This window comes from Erinaceus europaeus, chromosome 17, assembly GCF_950295315.1.
Source record: "Erinaceus europaeus chromosome 17, mEriEur2.1, whole genome shotgun sequence".
NCBI lineage: Eukaryota > Metazoa > Chordata > Mammalia > Eulipotyphla > Erinaceidae > Erinaceus > Erinaceus europaeus.
In genome coordinates this window covers 36,757,442-36,774,008 of record NC_080178.1, presented here as the reverse complement: position 1 = coordinate 36,774,008, position 16,567 = coordinate 36,757,442, and the positions used below count along the sequence as shown (strand labels likewise).

General features: G+C 35.1%; 1 protein-coding gene across 2 annotated transcripts in view; it reads right to left on the bottom strand.

Moving 5' to 3' along the window:
- Window positions 1-16,567, bottom strand: part of SLC5A12 (solute carrier family 5 member 12) — a 98,464-nt gene that overhangs the window by 64,814 nt on the left and 17,083 nt on the right. For both annotated transcript variants that reach the window (XM_016193797.2, XM_007535927.3), the window contains exons 2-6: window positions 12,746-12,811; window positions 9,243-9,294; window positions 7,969-8,036; window positions 2,358-2,512; window positions 2,109-2,249 (exon numbers count right to left, since the gene is read on the bottom strand). In XM_016193797.2, the coding sequence (XP_016049283.1) occupies window positions 2,109-2,249; window positions 2,358-2,512; window positions 7,969-8,036; window positions 9,243-9,294; window positions 12,746-12,811 (482 nt within the window). The remainder of the gene's footprint in view (window positions 1-2,108; window positions 2,250-2,357; window positions 2,513-7,968; window positions 8,037-9,242; window positions 9,295-12,745; window positions 12,812-16,567) is intronic.

Sequence of the window (16,567 nt, the reverse complement as noted above, 5' to 3'; positions counted from 1 at the left end):
CTATTCCAGCCTTTAGGTTCATGATTGGTCAACAATTTGTTTGGCTTTATACGTTAACTTTTTTCAGCCACCAGGTTCCAGATGCTAGCATGATGCCAACCAGACTTCCCTGGACAGACAACCCCACCAATATGTCCTGGAGCTCAATTCCCCAGAACCCCACCCCACTAGGGAAAGATAGAGGCAGACTGGGAGTATGGATAGACCTGTCAACACCCATGTTCAGTGGGGAAGCAATTACAGAAGCCAGACTTCCACCTTCTGCATCCCACAATGACCTTGGGTCCATTCTCCCAGAGGGTTAAAGAATAGGAAAGGTATCAAGAGAGGGGATTGGATACAGAGTTCTGGTGGTGGGAATTGAGGGCAAGGTCCAATGGGGGCCCACAAAGGGGTCTATTGTGTTGTTCCTACTAGGAATGACCAGTAATAACGGAGAGAGGGATTTATTCCAGGTCTAGGCCCATTATGTCTGTTTGGGAATCTCAGGACTTCCCGAATAGGGCCCCAGCTAATTATTTTCTTTACAATAGGCTCAGAACAGAAGTTTATTTCTTGGGAGTATTCCAATTTTGCATTTTAGTTTATCTTTAAGTTTTATTTATTTATTTATTGTTTAGAAGGCATTAACTTAAAGATGTTATTTTGTGAACATAATTGTTAAATAAAGTGATCAGTACTTACAAAGTACATTAATCCATTAATTATTTGTCATCCAGGCAAATTCCATTGATGTCTTTACTAAGACCATTTCGTAGACTTCCATTACCATTTCTAATAAATTACTCATTGATCTCTCTTCACGTTCTATTCTGCATACTGCTTTTCATCTCTACATTTATTATTATCTGAAACTGTATAGCATACTAACAATAAACTTGACTGCAAAAAGAAAAGGATTTTAATTCATGATAGGTCTGGTTCCTGTTTCTTCTGTTTATAACTTAAGACACTCCATTAATCCACTGCAAAATTATTTCCTAGACTGAACCAAGTATTAGGTATTAGCAGTGAATAACAGTGCAGAACCCAACATCACATCTGGGACTGGAGGGAGAAAATATTCACTAAAATAAAATAAATAACCACATGATTGTAGAGGGGAAGAGGAAAATAAACACTGATGATGGCAATGGGGAGGAAAAAAGTGACTGTGGATGTGTTCATCTTTGCTGAGAAATGAAGACGTGACTGGAAAAAATAGACAGTATGTATCAACTCCCCCTTCACCCTTACCATCATTCACTTCCAGAATTCTTAAAAGATAAATGAGAGTCCAAGTTAATTTTCAGAGAACATATCTAAAATGAGATAGTGAGAGTTTTAGACACAAGGAAAGATATAGTTCATAATTAAATTGTCTTTAATGAATGATCATAATTTTATGCCAGATAATTAGATGTATATATAAGGAGTCACCCCTAATTAAAAATTCTTATTATTTATTTCTTTTATTAAGAAATAAATTGATAGGGGAGGAGGAAGGAGAAGTACAGAGAAGAGAGAGACATGCAGCACTGCTTCATTACTTGTAAAGCTTCCCCCTTGCAGGACCACTGTACCTGGCTCCTTGCACATTGTACTATGTGTGTTCTATGCTCTGCAGTGTATGCTACCATCATTTTAATACTCATGTTCACATTTGGTTGGAAATGCACAAGTCTATTTTCATCTACTCTGTTCCAGGATACAGTATCACCAAGGAGCAGAACTATGTCTAAACCCTGATGGAATGTTTGGTTACGGTAGATTCTCAAATAATTGAGTAGAAACTGTGTATTTAATCAACATTTTGCAAAAGGTCCTAGATATCTATGGATCTGAGTGACCTCCACCTGCTGCAGATGTGCTTTTTAGGATCCAATTGAACAAATGAAAGCCCTCACCATATGATGAAGATCAAAGGAAGACAGGCATAAGTTCAAACTCAGTTGTTACAGTTGCCTCAAAAACTGCTAAAAATATTAAATGAATCATAACATTTCTCTTAAACACATATGCATGTATGTACACATTTGCACACACACACACACACACAAATCAGGAAACATGCGAGTACAAGTAAGGACAGAGGAAAATACAGAAATGTTTTATCATGAACAACTTACAGTTTGGCATGCTTTTCTGTTTTGCAAGAGATGCATCGTTGGATTGTTGACTGATTCACTCCATAGATCCCAAGCCATGTAAAAGTTCCCCCCACTGAGATTGTCCAAAAAGTGTGTCTCCTGAGAGGGTCTATATCAAAACTATGAGGCAGAGAAAAGTGAATGAACAAGCATGTCCCTGTTATTTTAGGTGATGGAGTTATGCAGATAAATCTTAATAAAATGCACAAAAATTACATTTAGACATACTCAAATATGTTTAGTCGAGATCCATTTGTTGATTGTTCTAAAACACTGTGAAATCCACCAGCATGAGCTGATCCTTGAATTAGAACAGTTAAGAAGCCCAAGATCATAACAACCATCTGAAATGCATCTGTCCACACCACTGCTTTTAGTCCTCCCTGAAATGGAAAAAAAAATGGATGTAAGTTCTCGAGCAAATCAACTTCCAAGTCTGTCCATATTCCTTGTCTGCCTGACCATCTGACTGCCTGCCTTTGCAACAATCATTGAGCATCTTTTATGAGCCTACTATTATATGTTAAGAATACTTTGTTAATTGGCAGAGATAAGCTCCCCTTTTCCTTAACTGCAAGGAGTTTGTAATCTAGTGGGAGAAACAAATACATCCTAGATAATAATATAGTTATCTACTTTATTTATTTATTGTGAGATTCATGGTTTGCAATCAACGGTAAAATATAATAGTTTGTACATGTGTAACATTTCCCAGTTTTCCACATAACAGTTCAAACCCCACTAGGTCCTCCTCTGCCATCATGTTCCAGGACCTGACCCCTCACCCCAACCCCAAAGTCTTTTACTTTGGTGCAATACACCAACTCCAGTACAAGTTCTGCTTAGTGTTTTCCCTTCTGTTCTTATCTTTCAACTTCTGTCTATGTGTGAGATTATCCATATTCATTCTTCTCTTTCTGACTTATCTCACTTAACATGATTCCTTCAAACTCCATCTAAATAGGGTGAAGAAGGCTAAATCACTATTTTATTCTATTTTATTTATGTATTGGATAGAGACAGCCAGAAATCTAAAGGGAAGAGGTAAGATAGGGGGAGAGGTAGAAGGACACCTGTAATACTGCTTTACCACTTGCAAAGCTTTCCCCTGCAGATGGGGTCTGGGAGTTGGAACCAGGGTCCTTGCACATTACACATATGCTCAACCAGGTGTACCACCAACCAGCCCCTAAATCACCATTTTAAATAGCAGAGTAGTATTCCATTATGCATATATACCACAGCTTACTCAGTCACTCATCTGTTGTTGACACCTGGGTTACTTCCAGGTTTTGACTATTACAGATTGTGTGTTATTAACATAGGTAAATACAATTATTTTGGATGAGTATGCTTGGTTTCCTAGGATATATCCCCAGGAGAGGAATTATAGAACCATAGGGTAGATCCATTTCTAGCCTTCTGAGAGTTCTCCAGATTGCTCTCCACAAGGTTTGTACCAATTTATAGTCCCATCAGCACTGCAGGAGGGTTTCTTTGTCCCCCAAACCTCTCCAGCCTCTGTTGCTGCTGTGGTTTTTGATGTATGACATTCTCACAGGAGTGAAATGGTGTCTCATTGTTGTCTTTATTTGCATTTCTCTGACAATCAGTGACTTGGATAATTTTTCACGTTTGTTGGCCTTTTGGATCTCTTCTGTGTTCGCTTTATTAACCTCTTGTCTGATGTATGATATGTAAAAGCCTTCTCCCATTCTGTGTGAGGCCTCTTTGTTTGGGTGCTGGTTTCTTTTGCTGTGCAAAAACTTTTCAATTTGATCTAGTCCCATGGTTTATTTTTGATTTAGTTTTTTTTAAAGTTTTTATTTATAAAATGGAAACATTGACAAGACCATAGGACAAAGGGGGTACAACTCCACTCAATTCCCACCACCAGAACTCCATATCCCATTCCTTCTCTTGACAACTTTCCTATTCTTTAACCCTCTCATAGCATGGACATTATGGGGTGCAGAAGGTGGAAGGTCTGGCTTCTGTAATTGCTTGGGCATTGGAAGGTCGATCCATACTCCCAGCCTGTCTTTCTCTTTTCCTAGTAGGGCAGGGATCTAGGGAGGTCGGGCTCCAGGATACATGGTGGGGTTGCCTGCCCTGGTAAGTCTGGTTACCATCTGGAACTTGGTGGCTGAAAAAGAGTTAAGATAGAAAGCAGAGCAAATTGTTGACTAATTATGGACCTGGAGGCAAGAATTTTGCAGATGGAAATTTGGGAACTCCACTTTGGAAAAAGCTAGTAGGTCTATCTTAGGTATATTCCAAGGGGCCCATGACCCAACTAATTTTTGCCTGCACCTGACATCTAATGTACAGTTGACCTAAGCTATAATCAGGGTGGGGGCGGGATGGTGTCATAGTTGGGAAAAGTACCAGAAAGCTGGATCAGGGAAGAGAGTAGCTCCCAAATACTGGAAAAGTATGTAAATGTTGTAAACTGTAAACCCCATCTATCTGATCTGGGGCCCATTTTCAGCACAGGGGTTTATATAATCTCTGTATCCCTGTAGGTCTGAGCTGACATTCCATGATCACAGCTAGGAACACTCCAAGCTGCGCCAATTTCAGGACCCATCTACCTCCGGTAATAGGTAGAGTATGATATCCAACCTCTCTTAGGAGAATGGAGCATTCCCTACCATTGTTGATTCACATTGAGGACCAGGTACAATAGGGGCCCACAGAGGGGTCCATTATGTTGTTCTTGATGGAGATGACCAGTGATAGTGATAAGAGGGATCTGTTAGAGGTCTAAGCCCATCATGTCTGTGTGGGAATCCCAGGGTTCCCTGACTAGGGCCCCAGGTGATGAGGGGGTGGTCTGGTAGTGACTAAAGAGCCATCATTAAAGTATGCCAGTCTCTTGTCCTTATTCAGCTTTTGTAGTCCTTACTTTGTCTCACGAGGTTAGTTTTACAATGATTTAGTCTTCTTAGTAGTTACCTATTTTAAATTGTAAAAAGTGTAGTTAGGGAAGACAAGTTATTATGGAAGTATGATAGTTTGAAATTTTCATCTGTCCTTGAAATAATACTCAAGTTTGGAAGACAGAATAGGAATTTATCAGGTACAGAAGATAAAGAGCAAAAGGGAACAGCATTAATGAAAGAAGAGAAGCACAGGGACTGAAAAATAAAGAATCCTGAAATATGTAAATTGAGGGATATTCTCCAGTGCCCAAATGAGGTTGCTGTACTTGCAGAAGGTAAGAAACACACAGATTGTGATAAACCTACTGCAGTGATTTCTCAATAGCATTAGAGATGTGTATGGTTTGAGATTTTATCTGTTTCACAGTGGCTTAAATGGTAATACAGCAAATAGACTGCAAAACCATAGAGAAAAGGGGTTGAAAGATCATTTTGGAGTTTAATAGCCTATGCCCAATATTATAGCAATTTGAAGTAGGGTACAAATGGAAATAAGATGATGAACTTGAAGGATACATAAAATACACATACTTTGCAATTAGTTGAACCTAAGTGTTGAGTAGTTAAATATTAAAGATGCAGTCTGATTTGGAAAAATTTATTTTTAAAACTATTAACAGTAAATAGATTTTGAAAAACTGAGGTGGTGCAATACTGGGAAAGGAAAGACCTTAGGGAGATGTGATAGATTATAAATAGTTAAAGAAGATTTAAGAGTTAAAGCATGGTCAACTAGTGAAGGGAGCCAGTCAGTAATTCAGAAGGATATATGTAAATGGAGAACTAAAGATGAAACTGTTCAGCAGTTATCAAATTTGAATTCTCACTGAAGTCCTTGTAGTACTAAAAGAAAAATAATATATAGCATCAGAACCTCAGACCTAGGTATTCTGAATAAATTAAAGTTTGAATTGGGACCCAGGCCTCAGAATTTCTGAAAATTGTACAAGTGATTCAGTGTGGGCAAGAATGAAAGAGGAAAGCAAGAGACTGTATAAAGAATTTAGATTTATAATTCCTTAGCACCATGTAAAGGTAGAAATGAGAAAATTGGGGAAGTTGAAATATAGTGATATATTGAAAAATATTTGGGTATTGAATAAACATAATGATAATAAAAGCACTGATATTTTAATATTTAAAAATAGATTATCTCCAGCTACTCTTCCAGAGAACTTCTGTGAAAAATTGACAGGTTTAATTTTCATCTTGGAAAAAAAGATATTGGGGTCGTCTCATCACTTATTTTATAATTAAAATGAAAATTCAATTCCCTGTTATTATATATGTAGTTGACATTCTGACATGGAAATCATCAATCTCTGAGTTTTCACTCTTCTAACAGTGAGATTTCTGTTTCCTTTCAGGAGATAAAAATTTAAGGTTTTCAAATTCAAATTTCATGATCACATATTAGAGATATGAAGAACAAATGTCAAAAGCCCTTGTTCTCTGAGGCTACTTAGTGTTGGCTATGCAGATACATGCATAATCCTTAACTTCAACTAGAAATGAGGCAAGAAGACAAACTACTGTATTAAATGTACAATCAAGATCAGATTATAGCTACCATGAAAACTTCTATGAAATTATGATATTTCTACCAATGTGTGGTATTAGCATACATCACTAATCTACAACCTAGTTTGTGCCATGGCACACATTTAATAACTCTGTGTTGTTTGGACCTCTTAGTATTAATTTAATGAGATTGCAATTAGTTTGATTTTCATTTTTTGTCAATGTTAGAAGATTTCTCTCTGCTACTTTTATATGCCAAAACTGTAAGGAGCAATAGAATATATATAGAGAGATTTATATATTAAATATTTTATTTTAATGAGAAAGATATAGAGAGTAAAGCACATAATTCTGCTCAGTTCTGGCTTATGGTGATCCTAAGGATTAAACCTGGAAACTTGGAGGCTCAGGCCCAATTTAGCCTTAGGCCCAACTTGGAGTTCCGGCCCCAGTGGACTATTTTTTAACCTAGGTATGACGTTAGCTTCACATCTGGAATAGAATTATGGTAGTGAAAATAGAATAAGGGAAAATTAAAAACTTCCATGGCAAAAACAGTAGGATTTTCAAGTAAAAAGAGATAAAGACATTTAAAATTATAAGCTACATAATTTTTTTACAGTGTGTGATTTTGTACATGCTGAAAATACATGAATGATCTCCCATGTATAATATGACAATAACTGAGTTTTTTTTCTTTTGAGGAGATAATCTGTGGGAAGTATTTCCATGTTTTCAACTGATTATTTATCATCTATCTCAAATGAATAAAATTTTACATAGCATTACCTGGCAAATAATAGGTGCTCAGTAATTTTTTAATTAAAATGATTGTAACAATTATGCAAATGTACTACCAATAACACCCAGGATCTTTGACTAAAAACCAAGGATGTGTTTAGATAAAAGAATCTACATTTATCCAAAAATAAGAGAAAAACAACCTATGAACTCCTCAAGTTTATAAGACAAGTCATTCCCAATCACAGTTACAAGCATTGTATGCCTCTCGCCAAATTAGTAATGGACTGTTAACAATATCTTTGATTTATAATCACAGTGTATATTTTCCCTCGAAAGGTAGATATAGTCAATTACTTTATCATCAAGAATATATTCTTCTTTATTTCCTTAAACCGTCTCTTAGTCATGATTTTCTTGAAAGAACTCTGAGCCCAATTCTACTAATGGTTGAAACTGAAAAGGTGAAATAAAACTGCAGCATCTTTCTTGGTAAACTGCATCAGACAAACCAGAAAACTTCTATTCAATTTTAGAATGGCAATTTCTGCTATAATTAGATGCCTAGTTGGAGTCTCTTATCTGTGCTAGGAGACAGTGATAAATTTTTTTTATCACAGCCAGATACATACCAGAGTACAGTAGAATGTGCAAACAATTCCTGTTGCAAACACAGAGCCCCAGAGATCAAACCCAGTCACTATGAAAGGAAAAATAAATAAATAAATAAATAAATAAATAAATAAATAAGATAAAAATTTCAGAGAAAAGTTAAAAACAAGTTCTAATGAGGAAGAAGTCAATATCCCTATCAAAATTCCTTTTGGTCAAATGGAAATTAAATTAGAATTTTCTCTCATTGTTTTTTCTCACCTCTGACAAAGATTGTTTATTATGTTATTGTACTTCAGCTTAGTCCACTAATTTCATGCAAGTTTAAAGGTTAATGCTTTCCTCCTAACTTTCAGAAGCTACCAATCTTTTCACCAGTCGTATTTATCTGTAACAGTATTAGTGTGAGAACAAGGGTTTTTGATTCATTTGTTTTATGATACATGTATATTTTGCATGAAAATTAAGCAACTTAAAAATAAAACAAAAAATGAATCATATTTTTATGTGATAGAATGAAATATTTTATTCTGAGTACATTAAAATCATCTTAACATAAGTCATTAACTAATATTTCTCAATATAGACATGAATCATAAATTGGACTTCCAATATAATATAAAGTATCTTTTTTTCTTATTAATTTCTTTTTTAATTTTCTTTTTTTTTAATTATCTTTATTTATTTATTTATTGGATATAGACAGCCAGAAATCAAGAGAGAGGGGGGAGGTAAAAAGGGAGAGAGACACCTGCAACACTGCTTCACCACTTGTAAAGCATTTGCCCTGCAGGTGAGGACCAAGATCTTGAACCAGGATCCTTGCACATTGTAACATGTGCACTCAACCAAGTGCACCACCACCTGGCCCCATTTCTTCTCATTTTTAAGACTCTATTCTCTTGAGAGAATTACATATGGGTCATAAAACATTTACTACAAAAAATGTGTTTGTTTCGTTTCCATGGAATCATTGAAAAAGAATCACATGTTATAGAAGGTAAAGTATGTGCCCATCTGTGATGCCCAAACTGTCATTATTTCAGTGATTAAAAAGAAAAAACAAAATAGAGCAAGCAAGCAATCAAACAGGGTGTTTATAACATGTAGGCAAAATAATTACTTATTTGCATTATTTTCAACATCCATCTTTTAGAACTTTGAACTCCGACTAGAGTACATCAGACCTCCCTAACCACAAGACTATCTCCTCAATAAAAATTACATATTTTTTTCAAAATTAGAATGCATGAATAAAAATCATTGAGTGTACCAAAGTAAGTTGATAACTCACCTTGGTTAAGTGCCAAAGCAGGAGCATACACCACCACTCCTGTGTAGAGAATCTGGTAAATAAACAAGAATTAAACCCACAATTAGAATTCAATCAGATTACCAATTTAATGCCTTAAGCACTTAAATTAAATCAATATATACTCATAACTGGATTATATGCATCAAAAGTTTGAGACACTAAATCTATTTTCCCTTCTCATATTTATTAAATAGTGATGTATAAGACTATAGGTTAATAGGAGTGTATATTAACACCATTCCCGCCATCAAAGGTCTGTGTATATACACCATGGAATACTACTCATTTATCTTGGATGGGTCAGAGAAGGTGGGTTCATTATTCTTAATAGCTGAGTAGTATTTCATGGTGTATATATACCAGAACTTTCTCAGCCATTTATCTGTTGTTGGGCACCTGGGTTGCTTCCAAGTTTTGCCTATTAGAAACTATGCTATGAACATAGGTGTACATATATCTTTTTGGATGATTGTCAATCCATTTATAATAATAATGTTTTTGAAACATTAAGTCACTTATAACCTTACCCAGAGAGACTGGAAATAACTTGCTGTGTCACTATATTAGATAAAGTTATATTTAAATAGTATTAAAAGACATAAATAATAATGAGGTCTTATATGATACAGAAAATCCTAACAATGGGGTTTTCATACTCAACCAAATTCCAAAGAACATGGCTATAATAGTAACTATCTATTTTCTTCTTAAACTCGTAAGACAGCAGGAACCTTCCACATACTCTATAAAGCCTATATTTCTCCCAGTCCTGGAACCTCTGGGGTGTGGCTCATTTTTCAGCGGGCTTCTCTTGACCCATACCAATTGATACTATATCTGCTGATCTCAACCTAATCAATATGACTAGTACCACCTATATATGTATCACTTTGGATGGTGGTCACAGACTACAGAACTTCAATATCAACCCTTCAGCTCCAATACTCTAACACTAAGTTACAGATTCTACTATGATGCCAACCTGAATTTCCCAGGCAGACTATCTCACCAATGTATCCTGGAAACCCATCTCTCCAGAGCCCTACCCCATTAGGAAAAGATGAAGAAAGGCTAGGAATATGAAACAACCTTCCATTGCCCATGTTCAGTGGAGAACCAATTGCAGAAGCAAGACCTTCCACTTCTGCACTCCATAATGATTCTGGAGGGGATGAGATATGGAACACTGGTGGTGGAAATTTTACCCTTCTTATCCTATGGTTTTGTTGATATTTTCTATTTTATAAATAAATTAAATAAAAAACTTGCAGTAATTCAAGGGGAAAAAAGAAATATATGATAAGAATGACCTGGGTAGAAAATTTGCCTGGAAATTCCTTAAGGGTATATTTCCTTCAAATTGCATACAATGTACAGATAAGTTAGTAGGGTTAAAAACAATTGAGATACCACTTCCTACCCCATGAAAACTGAATATATCAACTGAATTTCATCAACAGAACAGATATTTTATTATTATTATTATTTTTTTTATTTTATTTATTTATTTATTTATTTATTTTTTGCTAGACCACTTCTCAGCTCTGGTTTATAGTGTTGCAGGGATATATACTTGGGACCACAGAGCCTCAAGCATGATACTCTGTTTGCCTAACCACAATGCTATCATCCCTGCCCTAACAGAACAGATTTTTTGGAATTGTAAAGTACCATATAAAATTCCAGGTCCAGTTCATCATAAAGAGAAAAATCATAGCAATAAAACTAGTATTTCTTTTTCTTTTCTTTATTATTTTCTTGACCTGTAAAGTCAATTTCTACTGTGCATCTAATTAGAGATCTTGTTAAAACACAAATTGTTCTGTCCTAGTCTTGATATTTATTCAGAAAATATGGTTGGAGACTGAGAATTTACATTTTTTGTAGTACGCAGGTGAATATTAAGTACATTTGAATTCCAAACTAGAACTGCTAGTGTACACAATATTCTTTATTTGAACTTTTTTTTTAATTGTGGGGGTTAACACTCTACAGCCTCCAAAGTTTTCTTCCTTTCCTCCCTCTTCACCCTCCCCATAGACCTTTGCTTTGATGCAATACATATGTAGTCCACGTGTCACTTTGTGCTCTTCCTTCCCCTCCCTACTTTATTAAGTCCCACTGATAAGTGAGGTAACTTGATATTTCTCTTGAAAGTAGTATTTCTAATACCAGATTTAAAATTCAATAAGGCCCATAAAACAAAGTAACACTTTTAGGGAGTCTGCCATAAGCAACCAAATGAATGCATAAATAGTTCTTTGGTAAGCTCGGTCCTACTAACACCAAAATTGATGGAGTTAATGTAATGCCCATTGGATTCATATTCTAAAGGATATAAAATATACTTCAAGTTATTTTTGATATATCATTTCTCTATACATTTTCTCCATACGTATATCACAATGGCACAAACATGTTGCAGCAATTTGCTAAAACAGGAACTTTAGAATAGAGACAGAAATAATTTGTGTGGGAAAGAAGAATGTGCAGGAAATATAAAATCTACATAATGAAATATCTTTTCCATCCCAGAACTGAAACCACTAAATTGATGGAAATGGGTTCTGTCCATTTGTTTTAAATAGAATTTTACTACAGAGAGATTCATGTAAGAGATTTAAAAGGCAGATATCTATGGATGTGTAAGGAAATACTGCTTCCTTCCACTTCTTTCTCTTAAATCTTCTAATATGTGAACTTTCCACTAGCAGAAACTACCTGGTGAATACAAGGGTATGTCTCAGGCAAGCTTGGGAAAACATTATAGCACCCCAGACTAGAAGTGATAGAAAAGGAGTCCAAAAGAGAGAGGCAGACTGGGAGTATGGACCGACCAGTCAACACCCATGTTCAGCAGGGAAGCAATTACAGAAGCCAGACCTTCTACCTTCTGCAACCCTCAACGACCCTGGGTCCATGCTCCCAGAGGGCTAGAGAATGGGAAGGCTATCATGGGAGAGGGTGGGTTATGGGGATTGGGTGGTGGGAATTGTGTGGAGTTGTACCCCTCCTACCTTATGCCTTTGTTCACTAATCCTTTCTTAAATTAAAAATTTAAATAAAAAAAAAAAAAAAGAAAAGAAAAGGAATCCAAAACTAAAAGTAGTAGTGGTTTGGAAATAGTGTATTAAAATTATTTTCAACAGGTCAGAGATTTCTACTTCATCTGATTAACTAGTTAAAAAAAGTCAGCTACCAGACTCTTTTATATTCAGAGCAATTTGTGCATGTTAAACAAGAGTTTGAAACAAGTTTTATAAAAATTTTATATCTCTTGTGGTTTATGATATGTATTTGTTTGCTACTAGTTGTACAGTGATTTGGACTTCTATTATGCTATTGCCCCCATCCTGGTAATTATGTATCTTGGAAGTGCTAACCTTAAAAGAAAATACATCCTCCTTAGTATCAAGTCTGCTTTTGAACTGCCAAATCTGTATCTTGCCACTCCCACCTTGCACCTCTGTAGCAGCCCTTACCGTCTGCAGGATGTAGATAACTGTTGCCGCATAGCGAACTGGCTTGTTGAACCTTAGTTGTAAGTACTAGACAGCGAAGAGAAAAACAAAACAAAACAAAAAAACGTGCAGTCAGAGAATTTTACAGACAAATGGCTAGATAACTATTCTTATTTAGTATCCATTCTAGCTTTTGTAAAAAAAAAAATGCTCTCTTTATTCTATGCTTTTATGCTACTTATACATGGAAGAATGGGGAAAAGTGGATTGTTTAAAGAAAGCTATATAGTAAAGTTTAATTATTTTTAGCTTACTTTTTGTTAGTGATTTTATATTGGCTTACAAAATTATAAGATAACAGGGGTAGAATCCTACACCATTCCCACCACCAGCTTTCTGTGTCCGCATTCCTTAGACCAGAGATTGCATCGGTTCTCCCAAGGTCACAGATATGGGTTAACTATTATTTCTATAACTCTCTGTATAAAATATGTATTTTTGATCATTTTTATGATCTTACCTTCTCTTCCTTTATAAATCACAGCTATACTTATTACTACTTCTAAATGTGTAAAGTTCAATTATTGCTCATTTCTTAGTGTAGACAAACATAAAAATACATTGCTTAAATAAAAATCAGGACCTTCTAACCTTCTACATAGGATCACTTTCTACTGGATACAGTGAAATTATTATTTCCTCATATATAATCACAGTCATAAATTGATCTCACATTTTCCTTTCCTCTTTCCCAGATTTTTGCTATATCTCCAAGTTGTCCCCCTAATTCTAATCTTTGCCTATCCATTCCATCAACCACACAGCATCACATTAATTCACCTAAAGTAGAACTTTGAGCAAATCACTTATTCTGTGACTATCTTCAGTGATTAACAGTCATTAACAAAACCAAGTGTCATACCAGAATTGGTATTCTGCACTCTCTGATTCACACCTTCCATATCATAAGTAATACAACCAGTATTTACATTTTCATTCTCCACAGAAAATTATTGTATATTTTTTAGTCAATGTGCTCTGTACTCCTCATACTTTCCCTTTGTGTAGACATACCTCCCAATGCCACTCAAATCCACTCATTCTTGATAGTCTGTCAATAAGGAGGGCCTTTTTGTCATTCTTAGTCCTACTTATATCTTCTACTGAATGCATATGGTAACTGTATTAAACATTTTAGTATACAGTATCACTTTATTGCTTGTTGTTTGCATTTTAGTGTTTGGCTTGTACATCATACAGTATTCATTTCCTATGGCTATCATAAATAGTATCACAAATCTGGTGGCTTAATATTACCAAAATTAATTTTCTCACAATTTTAGAGGTCAGAAGTAAAAAAAAAAAAGTCAAGATATTGGCAGTGCCATACTTTCTGTGGAGATTTTAGAGAAGGATTTCTTTTTTGTTTTTTTAATCTTTTTTTAATTATATGTATGTATTTATTTGATAGAGGCAGCAATAAATCAAAAGGGAATGGATTGATAGGGAGAGTGACAAAGAGATGCCTGAAACACTGCTTCACCATTAACAAACTTTCCTCCTGCAGGTGGGGTACAGAGGCTCCAACTTGGTCCTTACATATTGTAGCATGTGTACTCAACCAGGTACTATCACCCATACCCTAAGAATATATTTCTTATCGCTTCAAACTTTTGGTCACTGCTGGTATTGCATGACTTCTGGCACTATCAGTTTAATCCTTCATGATCTCCTTGCTTTCTGTTTTTATTTCTTTGTTTCATTTTCTTTTTCCCAAATCTTCCTCTGTAGCACTTTCATAAATAAGAACTGGGAAAAAAACAGCATACTCTCCTCATCTCAAGAAAATTAATTTAATCACAATTGAAACTCCCACCCCACCTTTTAATCATGCATAACTCCAGAGATCATTTTTTGAGGGTGAATGAATTTTTTCATGCTGTATACTTACTGTATATTAAAGTATGACATACATAAGTATGTCATACTTAAATATATATACAGTATTTCATTTATTCATTCCTATCATGATCATTTTTCATTCATTGCTATCATGATCATTTTGTGAGGGGGAATGAATTTTTTCATTCTGTATATTTACTGTATATTTAAGTATGACATACATAAGTATGTCATACTTATGTTAAATTTAAGTATGACATGCATAAGTATGTCATACATAAGTATGTCATACATAGTATGTCATACATAAGTATGTCATACTTAAATATACATACAGTATTTCATTTATTCATTGCTATCATGATCTTTCAGGTGGTCATGAAAACAAATATTTTCTACCTCTTATATCACAGTTGACATATAATCATAGAAAATATCAACCACGTATATGCTAGTGAAAGTAAAGTCCATAACACATAGTAGAACAAGAGTTACAAAGAGCTATAAACAAGCCAAAATGTGAATTTGATTTGTTGTTGTAAGTCAAGAAAGGTTTTCCAGATGAAGCATTTTAGAAGGCACTAGTGTCTGTTTTCTAGACCATAACCAACATAAACTAAAGAGACAAAATAAATATGAGAATAGCAAATGACTTGGATGTTGAATTTATTGCTTCTAATTGGTAGTATGTACTTTCTGAACTTAAAAAAAAAGCAGTTTTCTTAAAACAGGATTTTACTGATTTGTATTTCACCTAGAAATAAAACACAAGTGTTACTTCATGGTTTAACATAAGGCCTTCTCTTAAACCTTGGCAGTTACCTATCTGGTAAAGTTGTTATTTAATTTCACATTAATCCATACTTCCTACCTCACCCTACTCAGTCTTTCTCTACTTTCTTAATTTTACAAATCAAGAACCACCATGTTTTTCTGATATCATCCATTATACTGTGAGCCAGTAATTATGTCACTGAGATCATCATATACAAGAATAATATTCATGACCTAGGGAAATGACTCAACTGGTAGTGTTATACTTTATTTCTTGAATCTCCTGGTTCAGTTCCCAGCACTACATGTACAGAAATGATTCTCTGGCTTCTTTCTTGCTACTTCTTTCCCATGTGAAACTCTCTCATATGTATAAATAAGATAAGTTCCAGAAGCCTTCAGTAAAATTGAATATTGGCTCATTAGAGCAGTAAATTGCTTAAAAGGATTCTGATTTTGTTTGTTTGTTTGTTTGTTTGCTTCTACATCAGTTGAATAGAATAGCTTAGTGAATAACTTCTTGTAAAAAAAAAGATTAGTATTTAACTCCTTATCTCTGAATTTGCTTTTAAGGGAACATAACCTGAGACAGTATAATTTCTAGCATTTAAAATGCTTGTTTACTGAGTCTTGTCTTACTGTTGATGGAAATTCCTTTGTTTTCACATATAAAACCCAGGACAGCCTAGTGGAAAATAATAGCATACTTCTGAAGACAAACTTGTTCATCTGAATACTCTAAAATATGAAATCCACAAGTCCATTCACCAACTAATGGCAGTCAATAATAGCCCTACTGAGAATAGTATAAGAACCTTATACTGCTTTAACAGATCCAAATGAGCTCAAGCCAAATAGTCTATCTATAGGCAAATAAACTTAGATAACCTCCTCATCTATTTCCTACTATACTTCCCTCACTCACTCCCAAACTATCCTTATCAAAGCAAGTACTGTAAAAGCTAAATAAGGGCAAGAGACTGGCATACTTTAACAATGACTTTTTAGTCACTATCAGGCCACCCCATCTGCTGGGGCCCTAGTTGTGAGTCCTGAGATTAACAAACAAACAAGGTGGGCCTAGACCTCAAATAAATCCCTCTCTCCATTGTTACAGGTCATCTCTTGTTGTTGTAGCGGTCTGGTGTCGGGCTGCACCACGGAGAA